The sequence below is a fragment of the Leptonotus elevatus genome, chromosome 13 (genome assembly GCF_054856555.1).
Source record: "Leptonotus elevatus isolate MCC_2025b chromosome 13, RoL_Lele_1.0, whole genome shotgun sequence".
In the NCBI taxonomy this organism is placed as follows: domain Eukaryota; kingdom Metazoa; phylum Chordata; class Actinopteri; order Syngnathiformes; family Syngnathidae; genus Leptonotus; species Leptonotus elevatus.
The window spans coordinates 15737289-15751836 of NC_141251.1; the positions used below are offsets into that span (position 1 = coordinate 15737289).

Here is a 14548-nt window from a genome sequence, read left to right on the forward strand (position 1 = left end):
CGTAGAGTGCTTTCCTAGCCACTGAGTGTGACCACCTCTATAATTAGATCTTTTGATGAACCTTGCTCAACAATTTTCCACCATAAATCTTTGCTTTTGCGTTCCAGCTCATTGCTTTGAAATAGAAATCTGACAGAATAGCTTGGTTAATAAACACTGCCATCTACTGGGGATTTTGATAAAACGAAGACTTCATATCAGTTACAAAAATACTCTCCCGCCTTCAACAAAGTCTAAATAACGTTTAAATCAGAAATTAAGTTTTATATTGTCAATTTTAATGGTACAATGAAAAAAAACATCTCCCCATGAAACATGTTTAAAAATCCAAACAATGCTTTCCAGTTGACACAATCACCCGGTGTTAGCAATCAAAATACTTTCAATACTTTCTCAATAAACGGGTGACATAAACCAAATGTGCTTTTGTTCAATGATGAGCATTGCTTAAGATCCCTGTGGCAAAATGTTATGCTGTAGCTTTATTTTCTCCAACACCGTGTTGGCAAATGTGCACAATGATGCATAAAGGATTAACAACAAACGAAAAGCTCCAAAGTCTGAGAATAACATTGCTATTTCAAATCCAGTCTTTTCTTTTTAAAAAGGATGGAAAATAGTCAATACAAAAGCATCCTGTACAAATGACTTTTCTGTACAAAAGCTTGTAAAATGTCGTTGTGGTGCAAATGAATGCAGTCTCTAAAAACTGTCGGGAAAGGTTTTCAAATGGTGATGTTATGTGCAGACTCGCTATTTTAATAATGTAGCAGCTCTTGTTTCATTTCAACAGCTAAAATGAATTGAATAATATATAGAACATACAGTACATAAATAACATTAAAAAGAAAATTAAAACCTGTCAGAAACATTGCCCTCCAGACAAAAACAACATTTGCAGTATAAAAATAAAAACTAACTCCATAAAAACTGTGAACAAAGAGAAAGAAAGAAATAATTATGATGCATGTCTTATTTCATTAAAAAGTATATATAAGTAGTTCAACGATGGTCACTGGAGGGAAAGTCCCATGAGGTGAGGTATTAGCTCCACATTATCTTGTCCACATGCAGTTCTTACTGAAAGAACTTGAGGGCGGCCACAAGGAAGAACTTCTCCAGAAAAATCTCGGAATCGAGAACAGCGATGTGGGCAGCCCGACCGATGAGAGAATTGGCTGTGTTGGGAAGCGCGTGGATGACGTCATATCGGACAAGGTTGCAGTCTTTGTTCTGAAGTACTGGCAGCAGCAGATTTTCAATCATTTCAGCATACACGGGACCTGGTGAAGTAAGAAACACTTTTGTCATTTAATATATTTGAAGAGTTGAGCTGCCAATATATAGTCATCATACACAAAGTAAATACAAATTAATGATGACAAAAATATAGAACAAGGTCATCTCAGCAGTTTAATAGTGATGTATCATACCAGTTTGTTTATCCTTTAATGCCGGTTTGCACATCTCTATCCGAGCTGAATGATAGGGAACATAGCGATCCTGCAGTGAACCCACCAGAACCACATTCTTGAAAAAATGCAGACCTACAGACAAAAGATCAGTGCAGACATTTCTTATACAGGTACTCATAGCTCAAAAGCTCAAAATAAGCAAATGATAAAGCACCACAAACCAGATTTCTTGCTGAGCTTATAGAGAAAAGTCTGTCGAGGATCAGAGTGGTCACGGCAAGTCAGCTGGAGCAACGACCCTGACTTCTTCCACTTCTGCATAAACCAAAGGCCTAGAAACAAGTTATTTAACAGCATCCTGTTTGCTATCACTATTATTAGAATCTCCGAAATGACCCGAAACATACCTGTGTTGACCAATGCTGAACTGTTGTACAGTGTGCCCAAATGAGGACCAGAGAGGGAAAGGAAGGTGTGTAACCTGCTCAGGTAACATTTAAACCTGGGCCTGCTCAATACAGAGCGAACTATCAGGTTACCCAGCGAGTGCCCCACAAAACTGCACGAAGGAAAAGAAGAGGTTAAAATAATATTAGAATTCAGTCTATTGACCGTACCAGTATACAAGCTGCACCCAAGTCAATTTGACATGCAATATGATTAAAAATAATAATTCCACACGCAAGACAGTGAGCAAACTTAAAACTAAACAAAAACTCTGGCAGCTCTAATTGCTTCCACAGAGCAGAGTGAATATACTGCATGCCTGAGTGTTGTTAGATGCTCCACCTGTACAAGTGACTGCTATGTTTATGCTAAAGTTGAAGTTGTTCAACTAGAAACAACTGCAAGAGCTAGGCAATTTTCAGTTAGCCTGTCTAAGGTGTTTCCTATTGAATATTAGCATTAAGCTAGTTGACATATGTTAGGGAGTGATGCTGTATTGAAAGTACTTTCAATTAACAGTTTCAAGCATTTGGCGAACTGTTATTTGAAGATTTTGTAGAATTAAATTTACTGAAGTAAGCACTGCATGTTCATTGCGTGCAGATTATACATATACAAATACTAGACAAAAAAAGATAGGACAACTTTAGTGTAGGAAATACGACAGAAGAATGTGTTTTCGGGTGTACGCTTGAGCAGATCAGATCTGAATACTGAGCAGAATGCTTCAATGTGTGAGGAACAACACTTAAAAAATGCATGAACAGTTAATACAATTTTAACGAGACTAAAGAGAACCTAGAATAGACGAGAATGTGATGTGCCAACTGGGGCAAAACGAGGGAAAAAATGTTGTGGCTTGTAGTCTGGTCTGGACATAACTGTTCCTAAAGATGGAACGTGGCAAAAATGTGATTTTGGTGTTACTGGTAGTAAAATGGTGCTCCATAATAGATAAACGTCTGTGGTTGGAACTAGGTACAATGGCAACAATTATTATACTGTATGATTCTCCGAATTTTTTATATTTTACACCTACCTTATTTTTGAAAGTGTGAGGTTGTAAATCTGTATATACTGGACTATTTCATCCAGCAGCCTGTCTGTCATTGACTCAAAGTCAGCAAATGTATCATTCTGGGTGGAAAACACAAGTAAAAATAAAAGTTTAGATTATTTTATGATTGCTGATTGTCTGCACATAAAAAAAAAAAAACGGATCATAACAATGTTGAAGAAAAATCACCTGGTTCCTCTCTGACATTAAAAAGTCTATACGAGCACCGGGGAGTCCAAGTTCTAGGTAAGTCTTCACTAGTCTCAGGTCTGCGCTGTTGCCTGCAGCAAAGTGGGGAACAACATCATCATTTAATGCTCCGAAAAAAACAAAACATGCTCTGAAGAACTTCAACACCTTACCGTCCAGGCCATGCACGCAAACAATAAGATGAATGCCCTCGTCGGAGCTTTCATCTTCCTCCAAGCTGAAGTAGGGTATTGTGGATGCCAGCTCTGGCACTTCACTGTACAAGACCCCAGGAAGCTTTAATTGCTTCATTTCTTCCTTAGCTTTGATGAACCTACATGATTACAATTTCATCCGTGAATGCTCAGTTATTATAACGCATGCAAAACCCTAATGTGGTCATGTAAGATCACAACTCACTCTTTCATCTGTGGTGCAGGTACACATTCATACCACTTTAGATTACAAGACATGGAGGTAGAAGGATGACGCCTCCCTGCGCTCTGTCCAGAACTAGCAGAGGCGACGTTGGAGCAGACTGGAGCTTTCGATAAATCCTGCTTTTCGTGGATGTGGCCGATGCCGAGCTGTTCCAACAGAAGTTGCGTCTCCTGGCCAGCTGCGCCGCCAACGCTCGTTTGCTCCTCATCAGCAACACCATTAACAAAGGCATAGCCGTCCCCTTCCTCGTAGTAGCCGTTCTCTATCATTTCATGCTCACCTTCATCCTCATCTTCCTCAACCTGAGGTCCTGTTTGGATTTCCAGAGTGATAGCGGAGGTTTCTACAGGGCTGATCTCAGATGCATCTGTGCTGGAAGTTGAGCCAAAATAATTCTCGACCATGCCACGTTTTACTAGGTCAGTGCTACTCGTGGCAGAGTTACTCGAGGGGCAAGCAGTTTGGGGTTCACTAAGAGACTCTTTTAAGGCCTCAAGACCAGATGTCTCCTCCAGTCTAACTTCAGGATTCCCAATAATGTTGTGTTCTATTTCCAAATCAACGACTGATTTTACAAGCTGGGAATCAACTGGACAGGCCACATCAACGGCAGGTTTGTTTGTGTGCTCCCCAGAAAACACAACACTCTGCTCCTGTATTACAATACCAGACCGCCTGCAAAAGACATCAGCTCCACTTGAACATTCACCTTCATCGTCTGAGGGCAAAGAGTTGATCGACGTGAGCGATGACTGAACCCCTCTGACAGCACGAGTATCTTGTGTGTGAAGAACCTCTGCTGCCTCACAGGGCTGTTGCGCTACACACGGCTGTACTGGCCCGAGTGCAGAACTCACTGTAATCTTCTCTGACTGTAGAACAGCCATAGTTGAGTCAACCACACTCACCCCTGGAAAGGTCTGTGACCCTGAAACAAGTTGAGCTGCAAAAGAGCTGGGCTCACTCTCAATGCCCGAGTCTGAGAGGCGGGAAGAGGCACTCGGGGCTGCTCCGTCGGGCAGCCTGATACAATCACTCTTTACCTGTACTGAGACCAGACAGGGATGCTGGCAATGCTGTGTTGTCTCCACCACAGACTGACTGGAGTAACATTCTGTCTGGGTAATTTCTGGAATATTGCTGTTAATAGCACCATCAGTATGACACGGCCTAATAACTGTAACTTTTCCACCTTGGTTTTTGTGACTTGGTTTAACTTCAATTTGCTTTGGCCCAGCAGACCACTGTATCGGCTTTTGGTTGCTATTATCGACTTGGTTCAGGGGTTGTTGGCACACAGGGGCAGTTCCAGTGCCTGTCTGATGACAAGCAGCAGTAAAAGTTTTGTCATCGGAGACGGAATCAACCCCACTCTTTACAAAGTGTGACGACGAGGCACCGGGGTCAGAGACAGAATTATCACTAGTCCTTAAACAACTAATCGAGTCCACTTGCAAGGCATTTTGGTCCTCCTCTAAATTCAAGGGAGCCTCCCCTTCCTTACACTTGGTGCTTGGCTCAGCAAAAGGAGCTTTGAGGTTCTTATAACCCACCAGAACCACTGAGTCCTTGGATCCATGTCGAATCAGCTTCTTGGGATTCTCAATCTTTGAACTTTTCTTCAGTTTGACAGATTTTCCTTTGGATTTGGGAGGTGGCTCAAAGCTATCTGACCAGGTTTTATTCACAGCAGCACATTGAGAATCAGTTGGTAAGAGACTGGCCACTGCAACGTAGTCCTTAGAAGTCGATTTATCAGATTTACTTGGCACCGACGCAGACCGCGTGTTGTGCATGCCCAGCCAGGGTCCATCACGATCTTCAAATTCCAACCAGGATGATCATGAATAAAGAGAGAAACAAAATATGCGGCTTAAAAATATTCTGTGATCCTTATAAAAGTACATTTCAACCACCATTTTTTGTTATTGACCTTCAGTGATAGAATCTAAGTAGCGATCCTCAAAAATGATGGGAAGAGAGCTGATGTCACCGTCCAAATCCGCACATTCCACTGGGAGTGGAGGCAGGGATAGAAAGTAGCTGGAACTTTTGATGGCATTAGTCATCTGCTGGTGACTGTGAGCACTGATAGAAGAACAAAAACATCTCATTTACTGTAACACTTGGATGTTCGCTACCATCTACCTCGTGTAAGATTTTCACAGTCGACTACAACATACTATAGCTCCTGATATGCCAAAGCAGACTGTCTTGGATGTTCGAGGCAGAAGAAAGCCTCTGCAAATCTCCGCACCTGAAATAACAGCAGGTACAAGGTCAAGATTAAGATTGCTTCTTCACTACAGACTGTAGTTTCATGAGAGAGAAATTATTGTTATTCCAGGATTACTGATGATTGTTAAGGACTTAAAAGTTTGAACTCACTCTTAGTGTGTGGTGTTCCACAGCTAGAAGGGCAGCCACTTGCTCCTGTAGGGACACAATCTCGAGAAACTGTCCCCAGAGAGCCATCAACAGAGAGCAGAGCTGGGCGAGATTCATGTTCACCAGTTCCGCCAACTCATCAGGGGACTCTGCTTTTTGCTACACATTTAAAAAGACACCAGAGGGCTCCTGTGAGCATAAAGCAGTATGAAGTGTAGAAAAGCTCTTGATTCGCAATCAAGTTAATGAAAGGGACTCCTGATTACATTTTGATGGCGTTGGGCCAAAACCTCTGATATTACAAGGGTATTGATATTGACTCATCTAAAATGATGATGCACTGTTAATACTTGAACAAACATGTCGTTTCTGGGGACTCCTGAAAAGGATTTTGCCCGATCATTGCTATATCATGTTAAAAATATCCCTTTATCAAGTACCAAAGAATACATGCAAATATACTATTATAAAATAGCAACTTAGATAAAGAAAAAAGAAAATGAAGCAAATAATGAACTTTATAAAAAATATATAATTAATTTAATTGCATGCCAGTTTGGTTTCTACAAAGATTTTACATGATTAGAGATAAGAACATGTTTGTATTATATTATCAACAGATCCTACCTTCATTTGTTCACATAACTCAGCTAGACGGGCCTCCAAGTCAAGCTTTTCTGAAAAGGAAGTGAACAATGTTGCCTTTGTGATTTACTTCTATAGTTTACTTAATGAGTTCATGAATATGTCTGAAAAAGACTGAACAAGAGTGCAGTGTTAGAGCGTGCTGGTGTGAAATAAATAAGTATTTATTTTCCTAAGATAAGATGATAAAATCAGACAAGGCTGACTGTTATAGAAGTCAGTGGGTAATTCCAAGGCTTGAAAGTTGTGAGACAGTAGGAAAAAGGTGGCAGTAGTTTAGGTGCATCTGCTCAGTACATTGTGGCAATAGGAGTGCGCCAATTTTGTACAAGAAGATAACTGGAGTGAAGAGGAAAAAAGAGAGAAAGGCAGGCTGATTCGAGGTATGGGAAGGGGCAGGACATACCTATGTAGACGTGCCTTTGACTTCTGGGATAGGGTCTTCTTAGTACTCGCTCATATAGGACTTGCATGCTGGGCTTGGCTAGTAAGATTGCACATATAGGCATGTTTAACCTTTTTTATTATGAATTTGTCCTTTTGGGGTGGTTTAGTATCTGTCCACTGGTGCAGATTAGTTTTAGTAAGCTATTTACATTAAATTGAATTGTGCCTCCTGGGCATTTTACTGATTTAGATTTGGTGTACTGAGTTAACAGATTTCATATTAATGTGAAGACTCTTTGATGGGTCTGTGATCAGTGCAACATTTCCATCCAGATGAAAAGACATGAGATGATGAGAATATTAACTAAAACTGGTATGCAATGTTTCACAAATATCAATGCAGACATAAGGACCTCTTTGCTTAATGTGCAGTATGCAGCAAGTATTGCATGCATTCCATTGCATGTAGTTTGCGGTGAATAAATGAACAACATGGATGCTGCATACCTAGTTCCATACGATGGGAGGATGGCAGGTCCTTAGTCACATTGGTGAAGTAGTCAAACAGGCCTTGGTAGGCAAGTAGGAGACTGGAGCACATGTTATGGTGGAGGCTGAGGGCATGCTGCACACAGTGATCAGACACCAGGAATGACCTGCCCTGAAGGATCAAGAAAGGAAACATTGAAATGGACACAACTGAGCTCTTAATAAAAAAATGTTTTTTTAACAAAACCATATTGGATTCACCAGTATTACCAATGTTTCAAAATATAGTTTCCTGTTCATATTATTAGCTATACAATTATTTGTTTTTGCATTAAATCTTTTATGTATACATATTTTCAAAACTATTACAAGAAAAAGGATTGTAAGAAAGTCTTATATTATTGTATCTAGCAAACCTACTCCTTCACTAATGTGATAACTTACATCTGGTGACACCTGTTTGACATAACCGCTGCCAAACACCACGTTCTCTAAAGGCGGGATCACCGAGTCCTTGGTCTGTGCCGGCGCATTGCGATTAAGCCATGTTGACTTTACTGGCCGAGGAAAACTAGGCAGCAGAGTACACGTAAAAATTTAACATCTACGTTACAGTAAAATGAGTCTTGTGCTGCAATACAACATTTTACTAAATGTCAACAATCTTTGAGGTATGTGGCGGTTCTACCTGATAAGTGGTTGATGTAGCGCCACAAGGGAGGCGTGAATAACAACAGACATGACAGAAAGGTGGAAGTAGTCAAACATGACATTAATGTGCTGGTGGATGCCTCGCTGAAGGCTAAAGTGCAAACGAAGTGTGCGGCTGCTGATATTCTGTAAAGAGCTTGGGTCATCTGTTCTGTAGATAGGAAACAAAAAACAAACAAACGTAATTCATTATCTTATTCCTCACTCACATAATATGAAATAATAAACCCATCAACACTCACGTGTAATCGCCATCAGTGAAATACAAATCTAACTGGAGCTGGAAATCCAAATCAGAGAGTGACTCTTCCACCTGTTTTAGAAAGTATTTAGAGAGCAACTTAAAGCAGGTCCGTTGAACTGTATGAAAACCAGGTGCTATGTTGTTGACAGTTTGCTACAGAAGTGACTGTTTGTTAAAAAATATTGCACAGCTGACTTTCCATCCATTTCGAGCCCTATGGACAATACAGTTGGGATGAACTATTTGCTGCCCCCTACAGTCTGCTGGTGGAAGTTCACGCCAAATACCTTTGTTCCCCAGATTGTTTCTGTTAGTTTATGTACACAATAGCATAATTCTCAAAAGATATGACGACATGCAAGTAACATATGTGCTTGCAGACTTATATTAAGAACTTATGTAGAAGAACATTGTGGGAATATGTCCACAAAAACAGATGTATTTTTCAAAACTACAGTTAAAGAAAAAATACATATAAACCTACCTTCTTCTCATCCAGAAGCATCATGACTTTGAAGATGAGCACATCGTTGACGACAACCTCTTCGTTCTTGTAGAGAATCTGAAAGGTTTTGCTGGAGATGACATCATCTTGGACTGAAGCAGGAAATGCAAGGTCAGAGCCTAGACAAAAAAGACAATTCAATTGTGGAACCACTGATGCACATGAATATCTTCTTCTTATTCATGACTACATTAAAGTCTGTGCATGAAAACATCCTATTTACCACTTGGGTGAAGAAGACTAGCTTCAATTTTGTGCGGCACCCGAGGTGGAATTTTCAGACTGGCACGAATCTGGTAGAATCTGAAAATTGGAATATAAAAAATAAATAAAAATAAATATGATATGAGACAACACACACACTGTATGTTTGTTTGGTCTCTAGTGTCACTAGTACAGGAATAACCTACCCACTAGCTTCCAGTGGCTTAATTTGTAAAACGACACTAAACCATTCTTGAATAAATAATAAGCACTTTATTTTTGCGATCACTCATATAGTAAAGCTGAACTCTTCCAAGTAATGATGAGCCGACGTGGCGTTTTATTTCACCACAGCGAAACATTAAAACCATGCCTGCTGCAGACTGCTTTAAAAACATACACAAAATACATTTTATTTAAACATGGTTGTGTTTACCAGTCTTTGCCACTTAATTAGATTTTCTTTTGTAATACTTTACTTCTTATTTATGTATATATATTTTTTTTCATATAATTGATGGACGGTATTTAACTGATTTTGTTGTTAGATAGTCCATGAGGATGTTGTACAACATTTAAATAAAAAATGAACAAAATTCCACTTGGAATGGAAATGTGGGCTACAACCTGCTAAAAGTCAATCCCAGCCAGCATCTACATAGTTTATTAATTGTATAATATTCTGAGGGAGAGTGTGCTCATTGCGTTTAAACAACAAATGTGATTACACAGAAACTTTGATACATAATGTCCACCACATGCGTGGGTTAAAAAAGTACTTTCTAAACTCCCTGTATTATAAAGCATAGTACAAGTGATCCTTATTGCTCCGAAGGAGGGAAAACTCACCTGATTTACTAAACATAATCTTTCCCAGTACTTACTCCTGAATGTGTCAAAGATCATTTTGATCGGCTGGGATTTGGAGATGTATACGGTAATGCATCACACTCTATACACTTAATCCATAAGCAAACAGTGCAGTTTAGCTGATGACAGATGATGACATTTGACACAAGCGTCTTGCTTTTTCTTTGCCATGGTATCTGTGATCAAAAAAATTATGCTAACCATCGAACAGGAAACTGAACTTAATGCAATTTTTTAAAGAGTTTAATATAGTGAATTATTTTCTGAAGAGCCAAGTCAACAGAAAGTATTGTGTCATGTGTGTGATGGATGCTTTTGTATTTGATGAAATATCTTTGAGAAAACCTAGTGGGTTTGTCACTACCTGGAACGCATACCAAAAAAGCATAAGATGGATGTTGTCGAACAGTGTTGAGTCAATAAATGACTAACTCACCCTCTTTGGAACAGGTCCACATTGTAAAACTTGTGGAGCTCCACCGAGAACTCCACCGTGGCCTGAACTTCAGTCATTGTGGTGTCTACACGCTGAGGTGTCTCACATCATCTGGGACACACACGAAGGCCTGCTAAGGAAAACAGAGACCAGAGTTATCACAAAAAGTATGAATATGATACATAAGAATGAGACATGAGTGATGAACAGCCTTTTAGGGGAATTTTGGAATAGCTCTCTACAGTGCAATTTAGCGATTGCATGACAAAGAAGGGTGAAAACTAACAGACAGTAAAATAATATTCATCTACTATAATATAGTCCTGTTATATTTGTTATCTCCATTAAAATTGGTTAATTAATATGTATTTATTCATGTTTATTTGTTTTGATATAATTTATCTTATTTGTAAAGTGATAAAAACAAAAATTATTATCAAAATTAATAATTTTACAAATTCACTGACTCACCTTCATAAAATAATGGTCAATCATTTTTTGATAAAAATGGGTTTGTGCGTGTGTATTTAGAAAAAAAAATCAAATCATCTACCATGGTGAGGACCACTTCTGCTCATATTGTCAACATAATATAATTATTAATAAATTAGATACTCACAATTTGGTTGTTTTTTAGTGCTTCCTGGAAAAATCAGCAACAATAACAAAAATAAATAAATAAACAAAGGTGATTATATATTTAAAAAAAATATTTGCTTAGTAATTGGTTGATTCAATTTGTAATACAATAAAACATTTAGAATGACTTATTATTCTATTATTAAAATCACAGTATTTTGCATATTTTACGCACGCACACATCTAGGGGTGGCATAAAGCCAATCTGTCCATTTTTAAGATCAATTGCACAAAAAAATGCCCACCCGTAGATTATGGTACAAACTAACAAACAAAACAGAGGGGTATTGAATAGCTATTTCCGTCAATGAATAATTGTTGTTCATCACGTTTCAAACCAGCGCGATAAACAGTATAAATAAATGTCCTAAGCTAGTGTATTTTTAAATCGTACCGTGCACGAAAGTAGGACAGTTAGCGAAAATAGCCCTTGTTAAGTTCACCATTTAGCTTAGTTATAATAAGAGGACCAAAACAGACGGGGGCGGGGGCCTCAACATTACAGGTGAAACGACATCGTAAAGTGAGGGTGCATCATTCGGTAGAGACGTGATACTAGTGCCGAACTGGCAGACTAATAATCAGCAATGGTGTCTTGCTATTTTAAGTGGAGAGTGAGTCTAGGTAAGGATTCGCTTAAGGGCCCGCAACATGTCAAGTGGGGTCAACTAACAATCTTGCAACTGTGCACACAAATGTCAAACCGCTGATACCAGTGTTACAATCGCTGATATCTGTCAGCATTGCACTGAGAAGTAACCATGTAGAAGCTAGTAAGCTAACATTAGCTACAGAGAAACTAACAACTCACTCACCATTGCACTGGCAAGCTAACATTAGCTAGCTAGCCAACGTAGTCCTCTCGTACTATATTCCTTTCCTCTCCCACGTCCTAATGGGAAAGCCTTCCTAGTAGCCTAACGACTCGTCCACCTTCAGGAAAACCGTAGAGGATAGCCGCTCATCAAATGACAGATTGGCCATTTACTCTTCAGAATGTGAGTAGTCCGAGCACAGTCTAAGCGGCTGTCACTAGGCGTTGCTAAAACAGCCCATTTACGAGAGTGCGTTAATGCGCACACACACCAGAGGCGCAGTTGACGCTGCACTGTAGCCTACAGTAGAGCTTCTCAACTGAGCCTGCAAAAGTTACATGGCAGCGGCTGCAGATAATAATAATAATAATAATAATAACCACCACCATCATCATCATCAACAACAACAACAACGGGGTGGACATGTGGCCCATATGGGCCAGTTTTGCCCACCACTGATGTAAACAGACCGACTAACAGATGGACATAAATAGATGCTCAAGGGCCCAATAACAAACTAAAATGAAATAGACAGATACAATGTAAACTACTTTATTTTATTCCTATATTACATAGTTTTATTCATAATTACTTATGTTAGAATTAATAACTCATTATTTAGGCTAATACAACAAGTATGATGAACAGTGTCTGTAAATTTGACTTTTCTTTTAAATGCATAATGAAAATCTAGACCAAAGATTTAATGATATAAAACAATAATAAAAACATATATGGAAATGCATTTTAACTGTCCAATTTGAGGGGAAATGGCTAAAATAATACAAAAATATTACAGGACTCGAGATCATGTAAAACCTCGGTGGGCCAGATTAAAGAACGGAGTGGCCTCTATGCAGCCCACCGGCCATACTTTGCCTAGACCTGATAGCTAGTTAGCCAGTTAGATAGATAAGCTGTAGATTGATTGCTAGCTAAGAGTCATTAAATGTATAATAAATGTTCAATTAATTTAGAGTCAAGACAAGTTAAAACTGCACACACACATACAAAAAAAATTTTTTTTTGTAGTTAGCGATGCAAGAATAAATGTTTTTGGTACAGATTGGAGTTAAAAATTTGTTTTTGTTTTTTACAAATATAAATACTGTGTAATGCATTGACCAAACTACAAATGTACTATAACAACAATTCTGTACATGTATTGTCATAACTTTGATTAAACAAAACATAGCAGAAATTATTTTTCGAATCCAATTACAACAAACTTAAAGCAAAAAGCCCTGTACCATGAAATGATGTGCCTGCTTGATGCCTTACCTTACAGCATTTTATTCCCACAGTCCACCGGCCAATATAAATGTACCAATTTGGCTCCCAATCCTAAGAATGTAAATGTGAAAAATATTCACTGACACCCTGAAAGTAAAGGGTCAAGCAAAGCCCCATCTTGAGGACTTGAAGTTTCTGACTCCTGCACAGGGACGCAACACCCTCTGAACTCTGAACAACATAAGACTCATCATTGCCAGACCACACTAAGATATGGGCGGAGTCCGAAAATGAAAATAAGCCTGGGACCAAACTGTATTGCTATAAGATTATGTAGTTCACACATTGTGTTTATGTTTGTTTTCTTCTCCAGAAATATCCTTCTGTACACTCTGTGTTGCTGCTGTGTCATCCCACAATATTTCCGCACTGGAATCCATTCGCAGAATCAAACTAAGTGCTTCACATACTGCAGCTAAATGGTGAGAGCATGGACATTAGACTCATGTACCTTTTCATCCTCTGCCTATACTGTATGTTTGTCACAAAGTGGAGCATACAGTATATGCCAATTTGCAGTAGCCTACCGCCTGACCGATTACAAATGTTAATCGCTTGTGATCTTTTGACACATTTCACAGTGGTGTAGCTACACTATTGCAAATGAGGTGACATCACACTGTTAACACTCATACTGTGCGGACCTTCACAGCTAAGGAATTATTTTTATATACAGCACTTTATGTAACCATAGCGACTCCATCTGCATTTGACGTTATGTCATCTTCCTTCTGTACATACTGTTGCACTTATGTATATTTTATGGCACATGCAATGTTGGCGTCTATACAGAGAAATCCAGGCTTGTTTAATCTAGCAACAAATCCTACAGCTAAAAAATATCAGACCTTTATCGGAATGCTGGCACTACAAAACATAACGATTCTGTCAGATATCCATTCCAAATTTGATAAAGAGTTTAACGTCCTGCCCAAGTGTGCACAAGTAGACACATGTAGAGCTTACACGTGAAAGAGAAAGAGGTGGCCAAATATTTATTCAAGCAGCAATTGGTGCAGCTTTGCAAACTCTGGGCTATTATTACCTCTACACACTGTGACAACTAACAGACTGATTGCTGTTATTGTTTTTCTTTTGAGTCTACAAAAAGCAAAATAACTTCTCATACGTACACGTACATAGTCGTAAAAAGGGGTACAGTTAGTGTCAATAGTTGTTCCATGGACAAAAGTAATAGAATAAAACAAAAATGCTCCCAAACAGTAAAAATCAAGTAGCACTGCCTGGTACAAACCTTTGAGATTACAATCAATGTGTCAAATTGTGATTTGTAATTTGGAGAGGTTATGCAGCCCTTCTTGAGTTGTTCAATTTCAAGATAAGAAAGTTATATCGCACCCATATTAATTAAA

The 14548-nt window shown here is 38.9% G+C and overlaps 1 protein-coding gene across 2 annotated transcripts; it reads right to left on the reverse strand.

The window, feature by feature from the left end:
- Positions 1–256: 256 nt before the first annotated feature.
- fam135a (family with sequence similarity 135 member A) lies at positions 257–12139 on the reverse strand. 2 transcript variants are annotated; one of them, XM_086093680.1, is made up of 21 exons: positions 11883–12139; positions 10429–10561; positions 9142–9221; positions 8898–9037; positions 8412–8482; positions 8147–8320; positions 7903–8029; positions 7477–7630; positions 6989–7066; positions 6565–6614; positions 5938–6096; positions 5733–5806; positions 5483–5637; positions 3529–5368; positions 3282–3442; positions 3109–3200; positions 2902–2999; positions 1823–1974; positions 1637–1747; positions 1434–1547; positions 257–1283 (listed from the first exon to the last, which is right to left on the reverse strand). In XM_086093680.1, the coding sequence occupies exons 2-21, from the start codon at positions 10503–10505 to the stop codon at positions 1078–1080; spliced, it is 4113 nt and encodes a 1370-aa protein (XP_085949806.1). In that variant the 5' UTR covers positions 10506–10561; positions 11883–12139; the 3' UTR covers positions 257–1077. The 2 variants fall into 2 exon arrangements, with proteins under 2 accessions (XP_085949806.1, XP_085949807.1); XM_086093681.1 differs by lacking the exon at positions 6989–7066.
- Between the last annotated feature and the right edge of the window lie 2409 nt (positions 12140–14548).

What these genes read in the sequence shown, in the direction of transcription:
- fam135a (XM_086093680.1), bottom strand. Translation starts at nt 10,505, where the DNA reads ATGACTGAAGTTCAGGCCACGGTGGAGTTCTCGGTGGAGCTCCACAAG. An exon ending in TAATGTCAGAGAGGAACCAG is followed by an intron (nt 3,000 to 3,108) that starts GTGATTTTTCTT and finishes TTTTCCACCCAG; the next exon opens with AATGATACATTTGCTGACTT. An exon ending in ATTAAAGGATAAACAAACTG is followed by an intron (nt 1,284 to 1,433) that starts GTATGATACATC and finishes TTACTTCACCAG; the next exon opens with GTCCCGTGTATGCTGAAATG.